General features: G+C 41.8%; 1 protein-coding gene and 1 pseudogene across 1 annotated transcript in view; one reads left to right on the top strand and one right to left on the bottom strand.

Moving 5' to 3' along the window:
• The window catches only part of PARP4 (poly(ADP-ribose) polymerase family member 4), a 35,787-nt gene extending 12,326 nt beyond the window's left edge, over nt 1-23,461 (bottom strand). Inside the window, 11 exon segments of the mRNA XM_068527038.1 lie at nt 4,715-4,850; nt 8,193-8,304; nt 8,306-8,364; nt 9,210-9,347; nt 9,842-9,991; nt 12,752-12,874; nt 13,793-13,868; nt 15,220-15,286; nt 21,214-21,222; nt 21,531-21,723; nt 23,171-23,461. Coding sequence (XP_068383139.1) covers nt 4,715-4,850; nt 8,193-8,304; nt 8,306-8,364; nt 9,210-9,347; nt 9,842-9,991; nt 12,752-12,874; nt 13,793-13,868; nt 15,220-15,286; nt 21,214-21,222; nt 21,531-21,723; nt 23,171-23,461 — 1,354 coding nt within the window.
• LOC137751995 (antizyme inhibitor 1-like) lies at nt 18,991-20,054 on the top strand (annotated as a pseudogene).
• Nucleotides 23,462-26,878: the final 3,417 nt, after the last annotated feature.

Raw genomic sequence — 26,878 nt, 5'->3', positions numbered from 1 at the left:
CAGAATGGGAGAAAATATTTGCAAATGAAACAACAGACAAAGGATTAATCTCCAAAAAATACAAACAGCTCATGGAGCTCAATATTAAAAAAACAAACAATCCAGTTAAAAATTGGGCAGAAGACCTAAATAGACATTTCACCAAGGAAGACATACAGATGGCCAAGAGGCACATGAGAAGATGCTCAACATCACTAATTATTAGAGAAATGCAAATCAAAACTACAATGAGATATCACCTCATGCCAGTCAGAATGGCCATTATCAAAAAATCTAGAAACAATAAATGCTGGAAAGGGTGTGGTGAAAAGGGAACCCTCCTACACTGTTGGTGGGAATGTAAATTGATACAATCACTATGGAAAACAGTATGGAGGTTCCTTAGAAAACTAAAAATAGAACTACCATATGACCCAGCAATCCCACTACTGAGCATATACCCTGAGAAAACCATAATTCAAAACGAGACATGCACCACAGTGTTCATTGCAGCACTATTTACAATAACCAGGACATGGAACCAACCTAGATGTCTATCAACAGATGAATAGATGAAGAAGATGTGGCACATATATACAATGGAATATTACTCAGCCATAAAAAGAAATGAAATTGAGTTATTTGTAGTGAGGTGGATGGACCTAGAGTCTGTCATACAGAGTGAAGTAAGTCAGAAAGAGAAAAACAAATACTGTATGCTAATGCATATATATGGAATCTAAAAAAAAAAAAAAAAGGAACTGATGAACCTAGTTGCAGGTCAGGAATAAGGAGGTAGACATAAAGAATGGACTTGATGACATGGGGTGGGAGGGTGAAGCTGGGGCAAAGTGAGAGTAGCATTGACATATATGCACTACCGAATGTAAAATAGTTGGCTGGTGGGAAGCAGCAGCATAGCACAGGGAGATCAGCTCGGTGCTTTGTGATGACCTAGAGGGGTGGGATAGGGAGGGTGGGAGGCAGGCTCAAGAGGGAGGGGATATGGGGACATGTGTATGCATATGGCTGATTCGCTTTGTTGTACAACAGAAACTAACACAGTATTGTGAAGCAATTATACTCCAATAAAGATCTATTAAAAAAAAAAGAATATACCATGGAGAAAAGACAGTCTCTTCAATAACTGGTGTTGGGAAAATTTGACAGCTACATGTAAAAGAATGAGATTAGAACATTCTCTAACACCATATACAAAAAATAAACTCAAAATGGATTAAAGAGGGAATTCCCTGGAGGTCCAGTGGTTAGGACTCCACACTTCCACTGCAGGGGGCATGGGTTCAATCCCTGGTCGGGGAACTAAGATCCCTCATGCCACGTGGCACAGCCAAAGGAAAAAAAAAAATTAAAGAAAAAAAATGGATTAAAAACCTAACTGTAAGACCGGATACTATAAAACTCCTAGAGCAAAACAAAGGCAGAACACTCTTTGACATAAATTGTAGCAAAAATTTTCTGGATCTGTCTCCTAGAGTAATGGAAATAGAAGCAAAAATAAACAAATGGGACCTAAGTAAACTTAAAAGCTTTTGCACAGCAAACGAAACCATAAACAAAACAAAAAGACAACCTGCAGACTGGGAGAAAATATTTGCAAATGATGTGACCGACAAGATATTAACTTCCAAAATATACAAAGAGCTCATACAGGTCAACATCAAGAAAACAAACAACCCAATCAAAAAGTAGGCAGAACACCTAAATAGACATTTCTCCAAAGAAGACATACAGATGGCCAACAAGCACATGAAAAGATGCTCAGCATTGGTAATCATCAGGGAAATGCAAATCAAAACCACAATGAGGTTGTCACCTCACACCAGTCAGAATGACATCACTAAAAAGTCTACTGGGACTTCCTTGGTGGCACAGTGGTTAAGAATTCCCCTGCCAATGCAGGGGACAAGGGTTCGAGCCCTGGTCCGGGAAGATCCCAAATGCCATGGTGCAACTAAGCCCGTGAGCCACAACTACTGAAACCCACACACCTAGAGCCCATGCTCCGCAACAAGAGAAGCCACCGCAATGAGAAGCCCACGCACCGCAACGAAGAGCAGCCCCCGCTTGCTGCAACTAGAGAAAGACTGCACGTAGCAACGAAGACCCAACGCAGCAAAAAAAAAAAAAAAAAAAAGTCTACAAATAATAAATGCTGGAGAGGGTGTGGAGAAAAGGGAACCCTCCTGCACCGTTGGTGGGAATGTAAATTGCTGCAGCCACTATGGAGAACAGTATGGAGGTTCCTTAAAAAATTAACAATAGAGCTACCATATGATCCAGCAATCCCATTACTGGGCATATATCCAGAGAAAACTCTAATTCAAAAAGATACATGCACCCCAATGTTCATAGCAGCACTATTTACAATAGCCAAGACATGGACGCTACCTAAATGTCCATCCACGGAAGAACAGATAAAGAAGATGTGGTATATGTACAATGGAATATTACTCAGCCATAAAAAAGAATGAAATAATGCCATTTGCAGCAACATGGATGGACTTAGAGATTATCATACTAAGTGAAGTCAGACAGAGAAAGACAAATACCATATGATATTACTTACATAGGGAATCTTCAAAAATAATACAAATGAACTTATTTACAAATAGAAATAGACTCACAGACGTAGTAAAAAACAAACTTATGATTACCAAAGCGGAAAGGGGTAGGGAGGGACAAATCAGGAATTTGGGATTAACAGATACCCACTACTATATACTACAAGGACCTACTGTACAGCACAGGGAACCATATTCAGTGTCTTGTAATAACCTGTAATGGAAAGAGTCTGAAAAAGATTCTATAACTGAATCACGTTGCTGTACACCTGAAACTAACATAACATAGTAAATCAACTATACTTCAATAACAATTCAAATCAAAAGAAATCAAACTAATTTGATTATATACAGAAAGAAAATCTGGAAGAAATGTGCGGGAACGGATTTTTTTAAATTGCGGTGAAAGTCACATAACATAAAATTCACTGCTTTGCAGTATACAGCTCAGTGGTATCTGGTGCCTTCAAAATGCTATGCAGCCACCACTTCTATCCAGTTCCAAAACGTTTCATCACCCCAACGAACGCCCCACACCCTTCAGCAGTCGGGCTCCATTCCTCCCTCCCCTGGCAGCAGGCAATCTGCTTTCGGTCTCCAGGGAGTTGATTTATCTATTCTAGGTACTTCATATAAATGGAGTCATGCAATATGTGGTCTTTTGTGTCTGGCTTCTTTCACTTAGCAGGAGGTTTTCGAGGTTCACCCATGTTGTAGTGTGTATCCGTACTTCACTTCTTTTTATGGGTGAATACCACTCCATTACATGGATATGCCATCTTTTGTTAATCCGTTCATCCACTGATGGACCTTTGGATTATTTCCACCTTTTGGTTATTGTGAGTGGTGCTGCCATGAACATTCAGGTACAAGTACCTGAGTACTTGTGTTCAGTTCTTCTGGGTCTATACCTAGGAGTGGAACTGCTGGGCATGTGGCCATTCTGTGTTTGATTTGTTGAGGAATTGCCAAGCAGCAGCTGCACCACCTTACATTACTACAAGCGATGTATGAGGGTTCCAATTTCTCTGCATACTCATCAACACTTATAATTTTCCATTAAAAAAAGCCATTTTAGGGGATGTGAAGAAATATCGGGAATGGTATTTGGGGACGACTGACCAAGCAATGCAGAGCATAATTTCAGAAAGGTCCGAATTAGTCCGTAAGGGAGGTGTGGCTGGGTATAGCTCTGGTGGGTGCTGGAAAACTAGCTCTCAAGACAACAGCAAAACCCACACACAGCCCTGATCTGTAGCATTTGCTGATCCTCCCACCATAGCTGATATCAACTTACTAACGGTTTAACAATCAGTTCACAAAATTCCTAAACGTTTCGCAATTGGGCCCTGCAAGCTGTTCAGGGCAGCAGTTCACTGCTGGTGCTTGGGAGTACGGCAGCTGAGGAAGGGGAAGCTGGCCCGTTACAGTGAGACCCAGGATGAGGAAGACGGGGCAGAGGGCTGTGACAGTGGCCCGAATGAGCAGACCAGTGGAAACCAGTTTCTGAACCTTGAAGCTGTCCAGACTCTTAGCCACGGTGATTCCACAGGGGTCCTGACCCAGCGAGGGCCTGTCTGAGCAGCTGTGTCACCTGTGTTTGCTGTACTGCTGCTGCCCCCGGTTGACGTGCAGAAGGCATATCAGCGCAAGAAGGAGGGGCATGGATGGCCCGTGAGGAGATGGATGAGACCCACGGTTAGGGGCGCCGTATCTCCTGGCATGTTTTCCAGGGTTTCACCTGTTTTCATGCCATGCAGTGGCCAGTTTAGAAGTGGCCACACATGTGTTCTGCATTTAAAAATCTTAGAGTGGATTTTCCTGTACAATACCCTTCAGAACTCAAACACTGTATTTGAGAACAAACTCCAATACTCTCTTATCTAAGTTTTTAAAATTTAATTCTGAGCAAGATTAGGTAAGCCTGCAACGGACTGAAATCGTGGGGAGTGTTTAAGTACAGAGTACAGCTCCAAGCCCCACTACAGACCCAGAAGTAAGCATTTGTCATCACACCGTAATTACTTTGATAGTGAGGGTTAAATATCTAGGTGTGTGGAGATCAGCTCTAACAGCATCTGAAACAGTATCACATAAGAGCAGATCCTCACCTATTTCCTTTATGTTTACCTGTGATTATTCTGCGACACCTCTAACTCTGAAAAATTCTTCAGTGTTCGGTTCAATATGCTCAATTTTGCATCTCAGAGCTCGGTATTTGGCAAGAGATGGTGGGTTGGGTTTGGACAAATTAGTTTCACAGAGGTTAACCATGTCTCTTATTAGCTGTAGGTAGAAATGATTCATACACGTTAGAATTACCACATATTAAAATATTTATATCATATTGTACTTTCTCAAAAAGATTGGATAAATAAGCTTTTTTTTTCCCTAAAGCTTTTCATCAATACCTGCCTGGCCTATGAGTGGTGTATTAAAGTTGACACAGTTGCCTCAGTGACAGCACAATGTACAATAATAATAATAGTGTACGTTAGTATAGACATGATTGTTTATCGAGTGTTCTCAGGTACGTTATTCCTTTAATCCACACTACTCCATTTGCCTTATTAGATCTCATTATCCTCACTGTGTACGTGAGGAAAGCGAGCCTGTGAGAAGTTTCCACAACAAGGAGGGGATAGTGACTAAACAGGAACTCAGATCATCAGACTTCAAGTCCAAACTCCTTAACAAAAATTCATTAAGCATGTTCTGTGTGCATTGTGTTAGGTTTGAAGGATACAAAGATGAATAAGACACATGCCTTTCCCTGGGAGGGAACCCAAGTGTTCCACAGGTCACGGAGCTTGGATGAGGGAACACGGCTTCCGGATAATCTGAGTTACATTTTTTATGGGGATTTGTTGTTTTCAGCATCTTTGAGACTAAAGAGACAGAAGGGAAGCATCAGCCATTTTGCGGCCACTAGTGCGGGGAAGGCCTTTGAACTATAATTCAAATCCACCAGCCATAAAATAAAAGATTAGTGCAGTCTTTTCCATATAAAAGTAAAAAATTTCTATATGGTAAAACAGAACAAGCCAACCACCAACACCAACACCAACAAACTCACCATAAGCAAAGAAAAAACCGCAAATAAACTGCAGAAAATATTTGCAATTCATCTCACAGACTAAGCTCCTTAACTTACAGAGGTCCTAAAAATCATGAATAAAAATATCAAGACCCAAGAGAAAAAGAGGCAAAGGACACGAACAGACAGTTCACAGAAGAAAAAACACAAACATTCCTGAAATATCTGGAAAGGTGCTCAGACTCACTACACTGACATGCCGTTTCTCATCTGTACACTTGGTGAAGTCTAAAAGTTTGACAAAGACACTGTTGGTAAGGCGATAGGAAACAGAAACCCTCATTCACTGATGGTGAGAGGGCAGCACAGAACAACCCTTAGGGAAGCAGACAAAATCTATCCCAATTACATAGGCATTTATTCTTTCAGCCTGTACTTCTACTTCTGGGACCACATCTCACAGATACCCCTGTACAAGTATGAAACGCCAAATATACAGAGTATTTATTCCCTGTGCCATTGTTCGTAGTAGCAAAATCCAGAAACAATCGCCATGTCTGGCAGGAGGGGATGCCCACCAAGGTGGCACATCCCACCGTGGGAAATCTCTACGTTCAGGGTATGTTAGGTGAGGAAAACAGGTGCAGAACAGCAAAGAGAGTATATGACTTTTTACGTAAAAAAAAAGCGGGGAGGACTAAGCATATATGTTCATATTCATATTTATTTGCATAAAGAAATGGTGCAAAGACAAACAAGAAACTAACAGAAATGGTTACGTATTGGGGTGGAGGAGCTGGAATAGGGTGGCGGGGACAGGGAAGGACAGAGGTTGCTCTGAGGATACCTTTTAAATATAATATTGACTTTTGAATCTTGAAGATGTATTACCCATTGAAAATATAAAATCTAAGTTAAAAGTATTCAGATGAAAAAAAAAAAGTATTCAGATGGGCACCACACATACCCTCTCAGTAGGAAAACCAGCAACTGAGGTTATGTAGGGTGTTAGGAAAATCATGGGATTTTAAATTTGGAAGCGTCCTTCATCATCGCATTCACTGGTTCATCTCATTTGTTGGTTCTGCACTTATTTTGGATTACAGACTCCTCTGGGAATCTGTGGGAAGCTATAAATTCCCCCAAACATGCAAAATTTAACATCTACAAACTCCTCTGAAGTCTTGAGGTCATGGATCTCTGATTTTGTCCCAAAGCCTTCATGCTCAGATGCGGCAACCCAGAGCCAGAGAGGGATACTGGCCTCATCCCAGGCGAGGTGGGCACCATGTCTGCCTTCCTGCGGCCTCTCTGAACTGAGCTTCTCCTTCCCCCTCTCAGCTGGAGGGAGATGGCCCATTTCCGAGCAGTAATTCTATCCTCCTCAGCAGTGACTGGCTTAAGAATGCACACATGACTCACTTCTGGCCAAAGAGATGGAGCCTTACAATAGCCAAGACACGGAAGCAACCTAAGTGTCTGTAGACAGAGGGCTGGATACAGAAGATGTGGTACGTATACACAATGGAATATTACTCAGCCATAAAAAAGCATGAAATAATGGCATTTGCAGCAACATGGAGGGACCTAGAGATTATCATAGTAAGTGAAGTAAGACAGAGAAAGACAAATACCATATAATATCACTTATATGTGGAATCTGAAAAATAATACAAATGATCTTATTGACAAAACAGAAACAGACTCACAAGCATAGAAAACAAACTTATGGTACCAAAGGGGAGGGGGGAGGGATAAATTAGGAGTTTGGGATTAACAGATACACACCACTATATATAAAAGAAATAAACAACGAGGATTTACTGTATAGCACAGGGAACTATATTCAATATCTTATAATAACCTATAACAGAAAAGAATCTGAAAAAGTGTATGTGTGTGTGTGTATATATATATATATATATATATATATACACACACACATGTACATTTAAAACCAAGTCACTTTGCTGTACACCTGAATCTAACGCAATATTGTAAATGAACTATACTTCAATTAAAAAAAGAAAAGAAGTAAGAATCTGCCGGGGGCTTCCTCTTAGAGACACGAGAGGAACGCTTCAGCTGGGATGCTGTGAGCTGATGGTAAGGGGAGTGGCTGTTGGGGGTGGGAGCTGTCCCTGCAGGAAGCACGGCGACGGCGACGGGAGCAAGCCGGGCCCTGAGGCCAACGCTGCCTCTGAGTGAACTGGACCAGCGGCCGCCCCACAGCGGGACTTCTCATCCTGCAGGGTGATAAAGCCTCCTCGTTGTTCAAGTCAGGAGCAGCTTTCTGTTTCTTCCTGGAAAGAACCCTAACTCATCTCCTGACCTGGAAAATCATCTCACAGCACAGCAATTCTGAACACTTGCCTCTGCACCACTCTTCCAACACAGGCTCGTTCGGGAGCGTGGTTCAGATAACTTCCGTAAGGACCCAACTCATTCCAAAACAGCTCACGGTTTGTTTTTGAGCAAACTCTAGAGGCAACTTTCATGATTCAATGTTACCTTAGTCATCAGATGTGAAAAGACCCCTCTTCCCTGCCCCCAACAAATTGTAAACTGAATTCCATGGCGCAGAGGCTGACCAGGCAGAGGTCCTCTTTCTTAGCCAGCAGCCTCAGGCTGACCTTCTCGGCCGGGGCGGCTCTGTGAGGTATTAACCTGTAGAACTCAGCCATCATCGTCTGCACTTGCTCCTGTTTCTCCATTTCTCAGCGCTTCCTTTACTAGGAGGAGAATTCCCTCTGCCTTGCTCACCTTTAAATAGAAGATGACATATGATTATTAAAACAATCTTGATAATCTAGAAAAAGTAAAGTACCATGTATAAAAATACCTAAAACGGTTGTTAGGTACATCACAACTACTAGTTTTCTACTGGACACCGTCATAAAACAAATGCCATATTGTTGAAGATGCATCTCATTTCCAAAACTGGGATCGGCTTAACTAGAGGAAAGAACCAGAGTCCTGAATATCAGTATGTCTGTACCTACATCTGCGTCCACAGAGAAAGGAATCCTCACGCGGGAGACCCGCTTTTCACTCAAGAAATTTAGAAAGATGTCAGGTCAGACTAGGAATGAAACCCACCAGAACACTTCGAATTACACAAGTGCTTTTGGACTTCACCCCAGAAAACCTTTTTCTCCATGAAATGAATCCGTTTAACTCCAAGGAGGAGATGGTCTGTATTATTTTAATGTGACGGTGCAGCTGTCCAAGCTGTACCACTGAGAATACCTTCTTCACCTGCTCCTTCAACTGTACACAATTAAGAAGAGCTTTCTGAGGGCTGCAGGTGTGCCTGCCTCTCCCTAAGATGGTCGAAGACACAAGATGGTCACTCTGAAGCAGATCAGGGCCTGAGCCTCTCCCTGAGGACCAGGAGCGCCCGTGTCCCAGGCCTGACGCAAACCTGCTGGCCTAGGAGCCGGCCGCCCAGCTCCTGAGCTTGACACTCCACAGACAGGGGCTCTATTCCCTTGGAAGCTCATTTCCCTGCAGTGGCCTCAGTGTCCCTTTCTCCAGGTGAGAAGGAAGAAGAGTCAGGAAAAGCAGGTCGGCCCCATCAGAGTTGGCCTCAAGGACACTGGACTTACGTCATTAAGGCTCGTCCTGTGCACCGGTCTGAGCACTGTGTGCTCCAGGTGGCTGAGAGCTTCCGCCCAGAGCATCTCCACCAAACCGCTCACCTCTGGGCTCAGAACGCTTGAATTTACGGCCTCCTCTGAAAGGAGCTGCAACCACAGAATAACAAGAAACACCAACAAAAAGAGTTCATGAGTGGGTTTATTTAACACTGAGATGAGCAGAGGCGTGAGGAGAGCCAGGAGGTGACGGCCCGGGAGAGGGTGCCTTAACCCCGGGGTCCTCTCTGCCAGTCTCCCCCTCTCCCCACTTCTCGTTACCCCCATGTTGTTTTCCCTCCTGCCTTTTTCTTCGCCCCGTTAGCTTTAGGCCTGCCAGCAGCATTGAAGGCTAAGTGGCATTAGGGGTTGAGGACCCACACCCCTGGCCTGGGTTACGAGGAAATCTTTTGAAAGCAGGGAGATTAGTGGCTCATCCTGGAACTCCCTCCCCACGTGGCTTCCAGGCCTCTCTGTGGGCTCACCTTTCCTTCTCTCAACTCCTGCTCTCATCTCCTGCCAGCTTTTGATTTGTCATGTAGAAAACATTTCTATTAAATATATTTAATCAATAACACGAAATAATATGTAGACATCAACCTTACTGCTTGCAGTTTTTCAGTTGCTAGCTGGGTTGCTTCGGGTGCCAGATGTTCTCTTAGTGGAAACCCTTGTTTCTTCAGCTCTTCAATGTAATTTTCATAGTATTCACTCGCATCTGCAGAGGTTTGCTTTACAGAGAACTGCCTCCTGGACTGTGAATTACAGTCCATAGCAAAGCGTTAGGATCTGAGGATACGGTAACCTGTTAGCACAGCAGTCTTTAATGAACACCTACTACGTACCATGGGGAACAGGAATACAAGTAAGGCATTAGTTCCCTGCCGTAAAGGAGTTTAGGAACTAGTTTTTTCAAAGATTACTTACATCTTCAATTCTTCACAAAACAGCCTCAAACCTGAAAGTTGTGGGGAAAAGCCTGAGAGGCACAACAGGTGGAAAATACACACTGGACTCAAGGAAGAGCCTCTAGAATGCTCGTTCAGCTCATTCAGGCCCAGACTCTTGCTTTAGACACTACTCTAATTTGCTTGAAGTCTGGCCTTCTGGGAACAGAAAATCAGGCAAGGGGAGGGAGAGACGTACCTCAGAAATGAGCCATTGTCAGCATAATGCTTCTGAGATCCATCTGTGTTGTCATGTGTGTCAGTAGTTTTACTGTTACTGCTGAATAATATTCCATGATATGGATATACCACAATTTGTTTATCCATTAACCAGTTGATAGACATTTGAGTTGTTTTGGGGTTTGAGTTACCATGAAAAAAGTTGCAGTAAACATTCAAATATAATAAAACATTTGTAAAAAAAACATGTTTTCATTTATCTTGGGTAAATAACTAGGACCAGGATAGTTGAGTCATCTGGTAAGTATATATTTAACTTCATTAAAAAGTACCAAGCTGTTTACCAGTGTCTAAACTATTTCGCATTCTCCTTAGCAGTGTATGAGAGTTCCAAATGCTCTGCATCTTTGTCAAAACTCGCTATTATCAGGATTTTTTTGTTTTCTTATTTTAGCCATTCTGATAGGAGTGTAATGGTATCTTATCGTGGTTTGGATCTACATTTCCCTAATTACTAATAATGTTGAGCATCTTTTCATGTGTTTATTTTTCATTCATATACCTTCTTTTGCAAATTATGTATTCAGATCTTTTGTCTATAATTTTCTCTGGTTGTTTTTCTCTTTATTCATTTGTAGGAATTATTTATATATTCTAAAAACAAATTTTATACCAGACACAAATTTTGCAAATATATCCTCCAAAGCTAAGGCACGTAGCTCTGTTTTCTGGATAGTGTCTTTTATAAAGCAATTAAAAAAAAAAAAAAAGGAAATGAGGCACTGTTAGAGACAGGACACGGTCTAAACGAAAGTATCCCCCTTGGCAAGGAGAAAGGCAGGGATGCTGGCATGTCATGCAGATGAAGGTAAAGGCAGGCCGGGAGGGGCCCCTGCATAGGCAAATGCCTCCGTCATCCCAGCCATCCTGATGGGGTGTCTGTCTTCCCGAAATCCTGCCCCTGCCTCAACCTTGGAGAACGTGGAGGACTTGCCCAGTATAACCCTCCTGCGCTGGCTGCAGGGCACACACCACGTCCAAGTCACTTCATTCAGGAAGGTAAAATTTAGCACAATTTTGGAAGATTTCCACCAAAATGGTTTAACAAAGGAGAAGGGCCAGCTCACAAAGCCTCTTGTACAGAAAAGCTCTGTCCATCTGGTCAGGGAGGGTTACTCCCTTCGAGGGAACAGAGTCACGGTCGAGCACGAGGTGAGTGAGGGAGGCCAGAAGGGACGGCTTCCTTTCCAATGAAGAAAAAACTCCAACACATCCTATCATGGTTTTCAACTTGATTTTTACTTACTTTTTACCCACACAACTAAATTCTCCACAAAATATGGTATACATTTTTAGGTAAAAGGTTAACAAAAGCCTTTCTTCTTCTTGGACACATTTGACCTTGGGTTAACTTTTTATATGTTTCCATGGAATCTGGATACGGGTGGATGCCAGATGTAACATCAGGCAAAATTGCTTGGGTATCAGAGACCTCTCCTTAATGACCTGTCCCGGCACTGGAGGTCAGTGAGTGAATGCAGACAGCGGGCGGCGAGCCTGTGCCCTGGGCCCGGGGCCCTGCATAACCGCCCTTCCCTGGGCTGCATCACGGGAGGTCTGGGCCCCTGGAGAGATGGGAATCTCCTTCCTCAAACCAGAGCTGACACCTCGAGCGGGACAAAGTGAGGAGCGCCCAGAGCCTGAGGGAACTGCTGTGCGGACGCTGCTGAGCCCTGCGCCCCCTGTAAGTCTGAGGGTCTGGACAGAAGACGTTCTGACATGGGCTGCAGATTTTACTGGAACTTTAGGTATTGGCGCTGGGTTTGTTTTTGTTCCATTATTGTTTTAGGTTGGAACCATGCCCTTGACCTGACACAGACCTAGCGAAGGTCGTGGCCTCTATGCAGCCCTCCTTGCTGTCCCTGAGCCCAGGGCACTTCGCGTACATGTCAGGATCAGTTGAGTCATGGGGGGGTGGGATCATGAAGTGTTGTCCCTCCCAGGTGGCAGTTTCCGAGGGGCGGGGTATGAAGTCTTTTCATCTTTGGGCCTTGCCTCTAGTTGGCTGCTTGGTACACAGCAGGTGCTTAATGAAGTGTGTGAAGGGATCTCTGTGAGGTGTGGACATTAGGAAAGTTTCCAGAAGTGACTCAGAACGGGAGCAGGAACGTGCACCCCAGGGAATGTTTCCCTTTGCCGAGAATTCATGCTGCTCCCACCCTGCCCTCCTCACTTCCACATCCCAAAGAGCACATCTCCACTTTTCAAAACTGTTTACCAGCTAAAAAGAAGAAAGTTAACAGATTGGCTGGTTCAACTGACCAGTGTTAATGAAATTAGCTATGAGCAAGGTGGGTAAACACATAGAAGTCAACATGAAGACTGTACCTCGATGCCGTCGGTCAGGAGGAAGTGTGCGGATATCAGAAAGCTGTGGTCCCCGGGGTCCTCGGGGCTCTGGGGGCACCTCAGCTCCACCATGGCTGTCTCCTTACCTCCCTCTGTCCCTACCTGGAAAACAGGTTGTTCTTTCTTAAGCTGCATTCATTAAATAACAAACCATACACGCCATTTTAAAATGTTGATTATAAAACTGATACATGTTCATTTGCAGATATAATTTAGAAAATATAGAAAGTAAATAGAAAAAATAAAAATCATCTGAAGTCCTACTACAGATATATGATCACTATTAATATTTTGTTATATTTCCTTCCAGTATTTTTGCTATAGATACACCTGTATGTGTTTAAACTGTACCACTTTTCATATTTTCTTAATCACAGAGGAAATGTTATTTTCAAGTAACATTTTATTAAAATACCTAGAAGATACAAATGGAACATCATTTTGAATGCTGGTGTTATTTTGCATTTGTATGATGTCCGAGGAAAAGTTTTTTGTTTTTCTTTTTAAGGAAAAATAATGGAAATTCAACATAGTATAAATACTTGGTGCCAAGGTAGACTTGGCGTCTACTCTTAAAATACAAGCACCGTGATGAAGAGTGGCCCCCGCTTGCCACAACTGGAGAGAGCCCTCGCGCAGAAACGAAGACCCAACACAGCCATAAAATTAAAAAAAAAAATAAATTAATTAATTAATTAAAAAAAAAATTAAAAAAAAAATACAAGAAACTGTTAATAACAGGGAGGAGTACCTTTATTTTTTAATGTCATATTAAGATTTTATACTGTTTACACTTTTATTATAAGCATGCATTTCTTTTACAATAAAAGCTAAAAATTTAACATTAAATTTTAAATGTAAAAATTTTCTTGACTATTAAAAATCAACTCATATACTAAGGAATATTTATTCAGGATATGCACAATTTTTCAAACAACAAAAAAATTATCAAACAGGAAAAATAATTAGAACAGAACTTTCAAACAGTTCTGTTCCCCCAAATAGAAATCAGACTCTTACTTTTTCCAAGGTGTTATATTTTGCAACTTCAAAATCTTGAGGAAAATGAGGAATTCCAACATTCTCTGTATAAAACCTGAAATTTGTCTAATAAAATTTTAACATTAAAATGAACTTTTATATAGAATTTTCATAAAATTTTTCTTGTAGATCTCCTAATTCTATACCAAATACATTATAAGTCCCTAATGCCCCCTTAGATATTCTAAAGATGGTTAAAAGGTCTTGTGGAATGATCTGGATTCCTCCTTCACATAATTCTAGAGCTCTGATTCTATAGTGAGGCTGCAGTGGCGGCGCAGGTGATGTGAAGCAGAAGCAGAGGCCCCTCACAGAGGCAGGAGACCTGTGTTCAGTCTGGGCTCCGGCCCTTAGAAGCCGGTCACTCCAGACAGACCCCCACCTCTCTGGACTACAGTCAGCTCTGCTTTAAAATAAATAAACTAATTAACTAACTAATTAATTTTTTAATTAAAGGTGTCAGACTTATAATTTGTACTTTTAATTTTGATATTTGCTCTCTCCTTTAACACGAAGATTAACAAATAAAGTAAGATCAAATGTGATGTCTAATTGATATTGCAGTTTGGGGTACGTATGCTTTAAGAAGCCATGTAGAACTTCAGACTCATATACTCCATTTGGGGAAGGTTGTGTTACTTCCATTTTTTTAAAATATCAGGTAGAGAGTAATGAACTGTCTTTACTCTGAAGGCTGTTCAGGAAGGTAACAGAGTGAGCAGACTGCTCAAATCTCATCTCCAGTGGTTTTTCTTTTTTAAAATCAATCTAACAATTACATCTAATCTCATATAACACTGACAAGATAAAAATAGTTATCACTATAGCAGTTGGAGTAAGTCTTAAATAAATAAAAACTTAATAAAGAGTTAGAGGGACTTCCCTGGTGGCACAGTGGTTGAGAATCCACCTGCCGATGCAGGGGACACGGGTTCGAGCCCTGGTCCGGGAAGATCCCCCATGCCGGGGAGCAACTAAGCCCGTGCACCACAACTACTGAGCCTGCACTCTAGAGCCCGCGAGCCACAACTACTGAGCCCATGTGCCACAAATACTGAAGCCCGCGTGCCTAGAGCCCGTGCTCTGCAACAAGAGAAGCCACCGCAATGAGAAGCCTGTGCACCACAACGAAGAGTAGCCCCCGCTCGCTGCAACTAGAGAAAGCCCGCGTGCAGCGGCGAAGACCCAACACAGCCAAAAATAAATAAATAAATAAATAAATAAATAAATAAATAAATAAATAAATAAATAAATCTGTGACTCTGTTTAAAAAAAAAGAGAGATAAGCAAGATAAATTAAAATACTACAAAAATACTGAAGTACTAATAGCCTTTTAATACTGTGCTTGAGGTTTACAAAACATTTTGCCAACTATGGCGAGTCTTAAGGATCAGAAGTCGATTACTTAGTGAGTTCAACAGTATTTTCCTTCTCTGTGGAATCGTCCAGGGATGGATCATCAGTTTTCACTTCTACAATTAAAACAAACAAAACACGTTTACTACTCAAAGATTTATTAAAATTAGTTAACAATAAATGTTGGAATTATTAAGCTTCTTGAATATGGTCGTATCTGCCATGCTAGTCTGTTTTTTCAGGTGTCCTTAAATTAGCTATAGTTATTAGTAATCCAAGGACAAGTGGGAAAAGAGGAAGGTAGATTAAAAGATAGTGAAAAAAATCATTGTAATTCTATTTATTAGGCATGTGAGGAGAACTGATTGATAGGTATACAGTTTCAAATGGCATTTTTCTATTCTGGAGATTACGGTACGCATAGTCATGAAAAGTGTTACTGTGGGTCAGAATGAGCTCTGAGAACCATTGTGTCACCAGCGAAGGAACTGCGGAGGCTCTAGTTTAGAGGGAACCAAGGCTTCTATGTGAGGCCAGACAATTTTTGCTTCCTATTTTTCTTATAGAGGAATCGTAACACTATCTATTATGATATAGGAATAACTTCCGATGCAAGAATGTCTTTCCAGTTCTACAGAGATTTCAAAAGTCATCAGTGTATTTGTAGTAATTCTGAATTTGACTGTATTACTGGATGTTGAAAAATATTTTCAATATAAAAGGACTTTACTATCCTGCCTATTTTGTTTTAGCTACCAATGTCTGAGACAGTAAGAAAGACTGATATAACAGCAGATCTGGGTAATCGTTTGTCTAAAGAGGCTGCATCACACCACAACATTTAGATTCTAAAGCTCTTATAAATAATTCACTTGATATCATACAATATGATATCTAACATACATCATGTTCTTATAAATTAATATTTATCAGAACTGCCTGCAAGGACCTACTGTACAGCACAGGGAACTATATTCAATATCTTGTAATAACCTATAATGGAAAAGAATCTGAAAAACAACATATATGTATAACGGAATCACTTTGCTGTATACCAGAAAGTAACACAACATTGTAAATCAACAATACCTTAATTTAAAAAAATAGAACTGGGCTTCCCTGGTGGCGCAGTGGTTGAGAATCTGCCTGCCAATGCAGGGGACATGGGTTCGAGCCCTGGTCTGGGAAGATCCCACATGCCGTGGAGCAACTAGGCCCGTGAGCCACAATTACTGAGCCTGCGCGTCTGGAGCCTGTGCTCCGCAACAAGAGAGGCCGCGATAATGAGAGGCCCGCGCACCGCGATGAAGAGTGGCCCCCACTTGCCGCAACTAGAGAAAGCCCTCGTACAGAAACGAAGACCCAACACAGCCATAAATAAATAAATAAACCCAAAAGTAAAAAAAAAAAAAAAGAACTGCCTGCCTTTTTATTTATTTAGCTGCGATGGGTCTTAGTTGCGGCACGCGGGATCTTCATTGCTGTGTGCGGGGTCTTTAGTTATGGCATGTGGAATCTTTTAGTTGTGGCATGCAGGCTCTTAGTTGTGGCATGCATGTGGGATCTAGCTCCCTAACCAGGGATCGAACCCCATCCCCCTGCACTGAGACTGCGGAGTCTTAACCACTGGACCAACAGGGAAGTCCCCTGCCTGACTTTCTATTTTATTTATATATTTATTTATTTTAAGTGTATTTTTTAAAAGTCTTTATTGAATGTGTTACAATATTGCTTCTGTATTATGTTTTGGTTTTTTGGTGGCGAGGTATGTGGGATCTTAGTTCCCCAACCAGGGATCAAACCCACACCCCCTGCACTGGAAGGCGGAGTCTTAACCACTGGACCTCCAGGGAAGTCCCCTGCCTGACTTTTTAAATTGAAGTATAGTTGATCTACAATATTATATTCATTTCAGGTGTATGACATAATGATTCAATATTATTATACACTATACTCCATTTAAAGTTATTACAAAATAATGGCTATATTCCATGTGCTGTATGATACGTCTTGTTGCTTATTTATTTTATACATAGTAGTTTGCTCCTCTTAATCCCCTACCCTTATCCTGCCCCTCCCCCATTCCCTGTCCACATTGGTAACCACTAGTTGATTCTCTGTATCTGTGAGTCTATTTCTGTTTTGTTATCTTCATTCTGTTTGTTTTATTTTTTACATCCCACATATAAGTGGAAACATACAGTATTTGCCTTTCTCTGTCTGAATTATTTCACTGAGTATAATACCCTCCAGGCCCATCCACGTTGCTGCAATTGGCAGAATTTTATTATTTTTTATGGCCCAGTAGTATTCCATTGTATACATGCACCACATCTTCTTTATCCATTTGTCTGCTGATGGACACTTTGGTTGCTTCCATGTCTTGGCTATTGTAAATAGTGCTGCTATGAACACCTGGGTGCATGTACGTTTTCCAATTAACGTTTATATTTTCTTCTGATAAAGATCAAGCAGTGAAATCCATTGCTGGATCATATGGAAACTCTATTTTTAGTTTTTTAAGGAACCTCCATACTGTTCTCCATAGTGGCTGTGTCAATTTACATTCCCACCAACAGTGTAGGAGGGTTCCCTTTTCTCCACACCCTCTCCAGCATTTGTTATTTGTAGACTTTTCGATGATGGCCACTCTGACTGGTGTGAGGTGATACCTTGTGGTTTTGATTTGCAAAAACTGCTTGACTTTTGACGAGGAGTGCATTTCTCTATGTCCAAAGGCTTTCGTTTGGGCCAGATTCCAAACTAAAATTTGGGTTTATAAAGGAGACAGGTTTCTACTGGAGAGCACAGCTAGTGTGGTGCATGCGTGACCCACGCTGTCTCTCTCCACAGGCCTGGGCGCCCCCCAGCCGCCTTGGGTGTTTCTGCTCAAGGCAACCACACCCCTCTTTAAAAATTCCACCAAAAAAAGAGAAGATGCATTGGGCTATTATCTCAAGGTGAGCTTTCTGACCAAGCACACAACCACCCAGAGGCCAAGGAGAAGTGCTGTGCAGAGAGCAGTCTGACATCAATGGCGAGCCACGTTGGCAACCCAGCTGAGAGTGGGGTCATCTCCTAGCTTGTCTGTTGGGCTGCATATTCTAAGGACCCAGACAGAAGGCTTAGTGGCCTGTCTCTTGTTCTGCCTGGGTTATGACTCTCAGCTTTCTGCAACATGGCTGAGATGTGCAATGCGAACTGCTCAGCTGGCCTGTCGGATGAAGGAACACACCTTGCAAATGTCACTGATGACTGTTTATGAACATACCTTGACAGGAGAAAGTGCATTTTTTTGTGGGAGATCTTGGAAAGACTGTGAAGAAACGCAGTCAGTGGCAGAACAAAGTGGCTCAGATAAAGCCATCCTACGTGGTAAAGTGCCACTCCACTCCAGCTGTACTCGAGATCTTGGCAGCTCTTGGATCTGGACTTGCTTTGTTCCAGTAAAACTGACATGGCTGCAGTGCAAGAATTGGGTGTATCTTCAGAAAACATAATTTACACAAGTACTTGCAAGTAAGCATCCCAGATAAAGTATGCAGCAAAAGTTGGAGTGAATATCATGACATGTGACGATGAAGCTGAATTGAAGAAAACTGCACACCATCACGCAAACGCCAAGACTGTATTTCATTAGGTTCACTTGGTTCATCTGTCCTGGATCTGGGGGTGCTGGCAACATCCACACACCTCTACACTCCGTAGGCTCCACGTGTGCTGCTGCTGATGTAGAGCAGCTGGGCCATCTTCTTCCCCTTCCCTTAGGGCCTTACTACCTATGGCAGCAGAAGGTAATACTGGAGGTGAACACTGTAACATGAAGTGTGGCACTACCCTGAAGATCAGTATGCATGTTTTTGGAATGTGCTAAGGAACTTGATGTCTAAATCACTGGGGTTAAGGGGACTTCCCTGGTGGTCCAGTGGCTAAGACTCTGTGCTCTCAATGCAGGGGGCCCGGGTTCAATCCCTGGTCAGGGAACTAGATCCCACATGCCACAACTAAGAGTTTGCATGCTGCAACTGAAGATCCCGCAGGCCGCAACTAAGACCCCGCACAGCCAAATAAAAAAATAATAATAATAAAATAAATAAATAAAAATAAATGAGATAATATATTATTAAAAAAAATTGGGGTTAATTTCATGTTTCAAGGGTCTGCAAAGAATCTCAGGTATACGCCCATGGTCTATCAGATGCTCGGTGTGTGTGACATGGCTGGAGAACTTGGCTCCACGATGAACATGTTAGACGTTGGTGGGGACGTCACAGGAACAAACTTCAGCTGGAAGAGATTAATCATGTTGCCAGCCCTTTGCTTGATGTCCACTTTCCTGAAGGATCTGGCGTTAAGATAACTTCAGGACCTGGAAGATACTGTGTGTCTTCTGCATTTACATTTGCTGTTAACATCATTGCAAGGAAAGTTGTTGAAAATGATACATTTTTCTCTGGAATAGAAAAACCAGAAGTGATGAACCAGCCTTCATGTACTATATGAATGATGTTGTTTATGGTTATGTTACAAGTAAACTGTCTAAGGACTTAAATACCATCCCATTCACAAGATATATAAGGAAGATGTTTACAAGCAGCCCTTGCGGTCCATCCTGTGATGAGGTTGATCAAATTGTGGAAAACTCTCTTCTTCTTGTATGTGGGAGATTGGCTTTTCTCTGATAACACGGGAGCAAATTCTTTCCATGAACCATCTGCTTTTAATTATTATTCACAGGCCAGCCATTTATTACATGATGTTATTCAGTGATTGGCATGAGATGCAGGATGCTGGAATCACATCAGACACAATGATGAAAGCTTCTTCTTTGTGCCTTCGTTCACTCGGCCGAGGCTAAAAGACAGCTTCTCCACTGAAGCTTAAACAGGTGTTAACACTTCTTTAGATCTGAAGTTGCAGGGGAAGCTTGTCTGGTCTACGTTCCAGTGTGGAAAAAATGTGAACAATCTTATTCTGTTAATTCTCTTGGAAACAAAGACTATTAGTAATAGGTATTTGGAACCAGATGATATCAGCTTTCATCTATAATTCACTGGGGGTAATTGGGAGATTTAGGTAATGTATCCAGATTTAAACTTACCAGTTTGCCCTATCCCTTAAGCATTTAAAATAAAATATGCAACAAAATGGATGACTGAGTGGCAATGGAAGCCCATTAACTGGGTTCCCCATTAAACCATTTACATACAAGTAGTACACAGTTTTTTTTAAAAAATAAATTTATTTATTTATTTATTTATTTTTAGCTGTGTTGGGTCTTCGTTTCTGTGCGAGGGCTTTCTCTAGTTGTGGCGAGTGGGGGCCATTCTTCATCGCGGTGCGCGGGCCTCTCACTATCGTGGCCTCTCTTGTTGCGGAGCACAGGCTCTAGACGCGCAGGCTCAGTAGCTGTGGCTCACAAGCCCAGTTGCTCTGCGGCATGTGGGATCTTCCCAGACCAGGGCTCGAATCCGTGTCCTCTGCATTGGCAGGCAGATTCTCAACCACTGCGCCACCAGGGAAGTCCTAGTGCACAGTTTTACATTAAGGGTTCATGTTAAAAAGTCTGTAAAGTTAATGTCTTTCACTCAGATATATCAAATGTCAGTGGAAGAACAGTGTGACTTCAGTAGATATGTTTAGTGTATATAGAATGTGTAAATTTAAGCTTTGAACTGTAGTTTAATAAATGTAAAATTGCATCATAGTATTTGTTGTATTTGACCTAATGTAACCTTTGTATGACTGCAATAAAATTTTGCATAGAGTAAAAAGCAATTACACTTCAGGTTTTCTGAGATTATGAGTGTTTTTGTAGTCATTTTGAATCTGACCACACCAGACTGAATACTGAGAAATCTATTTCTTTTGCTAAAGTAGTCTTTTGTCCCTCACTAGTTTGCTGCCCATTTTCTGAAATAATAATAAGACTACTTATTTTCATAGTATTTCTGGACAATCCTTTGTCTATAATATCGTTGACAAACCAAAATATTTACTATAGAACCTCTAATACATTAAGCACTTGATATGAAATACTTACCAGAGCTGCCTGCCTTTTTTTTTTTTTTAAATTAATTAATTAATTAATTTATGGCTGTGTTGGGTCTTTGTTTCTGTGCGAGGGCTTTCTCTAGTTGTAGCAAGCGGGGGCCACTCTTCATCGCGGTGTACGGGCCTCTCACTATCGTGGCCTCTCTTGTTGTGGAGCACAGGCTCCAGACGCGCAGGCTCAGTAGTTGTGGCTCACGGGCCCAGTTGCTCCGTGGCATGTGGGATCTTCCCAGACCAGGGCTCGAACCCGTGTCCCCTGCATTGGCAGGCAGATTCTCAACCACTGCGCCACCAGGGAAGCCCTGCTTGCCTTTTGATCAGGAGTTGGTGCGACGTCCAGTGACTTACAGGGATCGTAATTCTTTATGTCCACCAGTCTCCTTTCTTTGATAGATTCCTATATAAAATCTGGGTTTGCAATATAAATATGGTTCTTTTGGATAGACTTCAGTTGATACTGGCTCAGAACATCAGCATTGTCTAAGATTACATGTGTACACTAAGAAAAAATCAATTCATTATGCATTAGTTAAAAACAAAATTTAAATAAATTATTTCTACCTGTTTCTCACCCCATTTGTAATAATTTTTTTCAGATTTCTAATACTCTTATGAATGACAATTTCTAGTTACATAAAAGTTTAAAAAAATCAACAGAGTACGGATATGGATACACCATAATTGATTTACCATCTAACCACCTCACCGTAAGAAGTAAAAATTGAAGTCCACAGTCGTTAGACCCAGGCCTGCAAATGCAGGGCCTGCCCCTGTACGCTGCTCTCCCCTCTGTGGGTAATTGGCGGGGCTGGCCCAGCCTGCCCCATCCTGGACCATAGCCCTGGGGTTTGCCTACAGGAAGCCTGATTTGTTCTGTGAAGCACATTCAACTCCAACTGGGTGCTGGGTGCTTCTCTGGTATTTAATAGTTTGCCTATGAATATCAGAAACAGAATGTCCCAGTTTACCTATATTTTAGGCAGAATTGTATATTCTTCCCTTACACAGCTTTCCTCACTTACCTGACTCACCATTTCTGTGGATGGATGAATAATTCATGCCTGTTCTCAGTTCATTTTCTGGGTAGAGAATGACAACATGGTCTCTCATTTTTAGAAACTCTCACATACTGTGAGTGCATCTTTTTGGACATTATTTTCCAATGTACATAAACATCTGAAATGTGCACACCAGCTACTATAACAAAGGAAGCAGCTTGATACGTGACAGTGAGGAATGATCTCTCAGATAAATCGTGAAGTGGAAAAGCAAGTGCAGACCGTGTCTGCTGTGCTGCATCTGTGGCTGAAACAGAGCTGTGTGCTTGTGTGTGTTGTCTGCGCAGAGAGCAGCTCCAGAACTGGTCCGGGCAGTTCCTGGTCCGGGCAGATCCTGGTCCGGGCAGATCCCACGTGCCGCGGAGCAACTAAGCCCATGCACAACAACTACTGAGCCTGCACTCTAGAGCCCATGAGCCACAACTACTGAGCCCGTGTGCCACAACTACTGAAGCCCACGCACCTAGAGCCTGTGCTCCACAACAAGAGAAGCCACCACAATGAGAAGCCCGCGCACTGCAACGAACAGTAGCACCTGCTCGCCACAACTAGAGAAAGCCCGCGCACAACAACTAAGACCCAACGCGGCCAAAAATAAATAAATAAATAAATAAATGTGTATATATATATATATATATATATATATATATATATATATATATATAAAGAAACAATAAACTAATGAATGGTGAGATACCGGGTTTAATTCACAGTAGCTCTTTGTCGGTCTTTGAACCTGGAGTCTGTTCTAGCAGCTTGCCCACAGTAAGCTGGTGTTTCCTGAAGGGCGGTGGGTCCCACTGGTTTAAGGAGGGTCAGCGAGCAGCTGTCTCTCTCCACACGGCCTCTTAACCCTTGACCACTGGGTTCCCCTGGCTGTAGTCCCACCCTAGGCCCATGGGCAGTAGTGCCCATGTGAGGCCCGAAATGCCATCTGTGTGCAGACAACCCCCAGTGTAGGGCAGAAGGTCCGCTGCGTCCCAGCGCGTTCCTGACATGCAGATCCCCCTCCTGGACAGCCACCGCCAGGGCTCCGTCCTGGGCTTCGGCCCTTGACTGCCCCTCCACCCCCGGGAGCCAGGCCCTGTCCCCATCCCTTTGGCCCCGGCCCTCCACCCAGCAGCAGAGCCCTGACTGTCTCCCCTCTCTGCCCCTCATCTCTTCTCCACACTGAAGCATGAGCAACCTTTTTATTTTGAAAATTATGTTCCAAATGAAATTCAAATTTCCTATCATGGTTCAAGGCCTGGCCTCTCCCCAGCCTCATTCTGGCCGAGGTGCCTTTTTCTTCAGGTTGGCAAAACCCTCAGGGCCTTCACACAGCTGTTCCTTCTGCCCAGGACCCTTCCCCCTACCCTACCCACACTTGTGTATCCCACCCAAGATGTAGTATCCGCCCAAAAAATTAACGAACGAGGGCTCCACATTTCTTTTTTCTTATGAGGTCTGGTTAAATGGAAGTCCCTTGATTTAACTCTGCCTTTCCTTCGCATTAATATTTATTAACTTCATAGGTATTGATTGTCTTTTACATTCAAATTGATTCAAAATTATCAGTGTGTAGATGGGAATGATGATAGATACAGTGAAAGATATTAGACTATGCTATGTAGGTTAATCTATCTTGCTCTCAATGCCCAACAGTTAAAAAACAAAAAATAAACAAACAAAACTCTGTAATGAATCTTTCACCGTTTTCAGAACAGTCTGTGTCATATGCCCGGCCTGTGCTGGATAAGGCAGGCTGAAGCCAGCATGGCTGCTCAGACCCACCTCTGGATTCAGATTTGTCCTGGGTGAGTTCTTAAGTCCTCTGACCTGGTTTTTAAAAAATATTTTCTAATAGAAAAGTAGTTCATGTTCACCTCAGAAAATACTGAAGATACAGAACTGTGTAACAATAACAAAATAATCTCAAAACTAGGGTTCCTGTTTTGCTTTTTCTTCCAGGCTTTTTTCTATATGTATGTATTGTAATGGAATATAGGATTATCAAAATTGAAACCATACTATATTCATAATATCTATCTTGCATTTTATGTCAGCATTTTATCTTTAATATTGTATCATTAAGCATTCTTGGAAAACGTTTTTTTTCACCAATAAGATTTTTTTTTTAACATCTTTATTGGAGTATAATTGCTTTACAATGATGTGTTTCTGCTTTATAACAAAGTGAATCAGCTATACATATACATATATCCCCATATCTCCTCCCTCTTGCGTCTCCCTCCCACTCTCCCTATCCCACCCCTCTAGGTGGTCACAAACCACCGAGCTGATCTCCCTGTGCTGTGCGGCTGCTTCCCACTAGCTATCTATTTTACATTTGCTAGTGTATATATGTCCATGCCACTCTCTCACTTCGTCCCAGCTTACCCTTTGCCCTCCCAGTGTCCTCAGGTCCATTCTCTACGTCTGCATCTTTATTCCTGTCCTGCTCCTAGGTTCTTCAGATCCATTTTCTTTTTTTTTTATTTTAGATTCCATATATATGTGTTAGTATATGGTATTTTTCTCTTTCTGACTTACTTCACTCTGTATGACAGTCTCTAGGTCCATCCACCTCACTGCAAGTAACTCAATTTCGTTTCTTTTTATGGATGAGTAATATTCCATTGTATATATATATGCCACATCTTCTTTATCCATTCACCTGTTGATGGACACTTAAGTTGCTTCCATGTCCTGGCTATTGTAGAGCTGCAATGAACATTGTGGTACATGACTCTTTGAATTATGGTTTTCTCAGGGTATATGCCCAGTAGTGGGATTGCTGGGTCATATGGTAGTTCTATTTTTAGTTTTTAAAGGAACCTCCATACTGTTCTCTATAGTGGTTGTATCAATTTACATTCCCACCAACAGTGCAAGAGGGTTCCCTTTTCTCCACACCCTCTCCAGCATTTATTGTTTGTAGATTTTTTGATGATGGCCATTCTGACTGGTGTGAGGTTATACCTCACTGTAGTTTTGATTTGCATTTCTCTAATGATTAGTGATGTTGAGCATCCTTTCATGTGTTTGCTGGCAATCTGTATATCTTCTTTGGAGAAATGTCTAATTAGGTCTTCTGCCCATTTTTGGATTGGGTTGTTTTTTTGATATTGAGCTGCACGAGCTGCTTGTAAATTCTGGAGAATAATCCTTTGTCAGTTGCTTTGTTTTCAAATATTTTCTCCCATTCTGAGGGTTGTCTTTTCGTCGTTTATGGTTTCCTCTGCTGTGCAAAGCTTTTAAGTTTCACTAGGTTCCATTTGTTTATTTTTATTTCCATTTCTCTAGGAGGTGGGTCAAAACGGATCTTGCTGTGATTTATGTCATAGAGTGTTCTGCCTAGGTTTTCCTCTAAGAGTTTTATAGTGTCTGGCCTTACATCTAGGTCTTTAATCCATTTTGAGTTTATTTTTGTGTATGGTGTTAGGGAGTGTTCTAATTTCATTCTTTCACATGTAGCTGTCCAGTTTTCCCAGCACCACTTATTGAAGCGGCTATCTTTTCTCCATTGTATATTCTTGCCTCCTTTATCAAAGATAAGGCGACCATATGTGCGCAGATTTATCTCTGGGCTTTCTATCCTGTTCCATTGATCTATATTTCTGTTCTTCTGCCAGTACCATACTGTCTTGATTACTGAAGCTTTGTAGTATAGTCTGAAGTCTGGGAGCCTGATTCCTCCAGCTCCGTTTTTCTTTCTCAAGATTGCTTTGGTTATTTGGGGTCTTTTGTGTTTCTATACAATTTGTGAAAGTTTTTGTTCTAGTTCTGTGAAAAATGCCATTGGTAGTTTGATAGGGATTGCATTGAATCTGTAGATTGCTTTGGGTAGTATAGTCATTTTCACAATGTTGTTTCTTCCAATCCAAGAACATGGTATATCTCTCTATCTGTTTTTGTCATTTTTAATTTCTTTCATCAGTGTCTTACAGTTTTCTGCATACAGGTCTTTTGTCTCCTTAGGTAGGTTTATTCCTAGGTATTTTATTCTTTTTGTTGCAGTGGTAAATGGGAGTGTTTCCTTAATTATGCTTTCAGATTTTTCATTATTAGTGTATACGAACGGAAGAGATTTCTGTGCATTAATTTTGTATCCTGCTACTTTACCAAATTCATTGATTAGCTCTAGTAGTTTTCTGGTAGCATCTTTAGGATTCTCTATGTATAGTATCATGTCATCTGCAAACAGTGACAGCTTTACTTCTTTTCCGATTTGGATTCTTTTTATTTCTTTTTCTTCTCTGATCGCTGTGGCTAAAACTTCCAAAACTATGTTGAATAATAGTGGTGAGAGTGGACAACCTTGTCTTGCTCCTGATCAGTGGCTCCCAGAAGCAGGCTTAAATTAAGCCCCTTTAGAATACTGTATGGCAGGCCATTGCAGGTGTGTGCCCAGGCAGGAGAATCTATAATGCTAAAGAGCTAGCAGTGGCCAATCACATTAAAACTTTGGGCGCTTATACTATTCATGAGTTTACCTCCAACAGGTCTGCCCATCCAACTGAAGTAGATGGGAATTCCACTGGAGAAGGAGCAATCAATTTGTTTAATTTTGTCCAGAGAAATACAGGAACCTAGCATATGTACTGGAAGTGGAAC

The sequence above is a fragment of the Eschrichtius robustus genome, chromosome 18 (assembly GCF_028021215.1).
Source record: "Eschrichtius robustus isolate mEscRob2 chromosome 18, mEscRob2.pri, whole genome shotgun sequence".
NCBI lineage: Eukaryota > Metazoa > Chordata > Mammalia > Artiodactyla > Eschrichtiidae > Eschrichtius > Eschrichtius robustus.
This window is presented reverse-complemented; position numbering and strand designations above follow the sequence as displayed.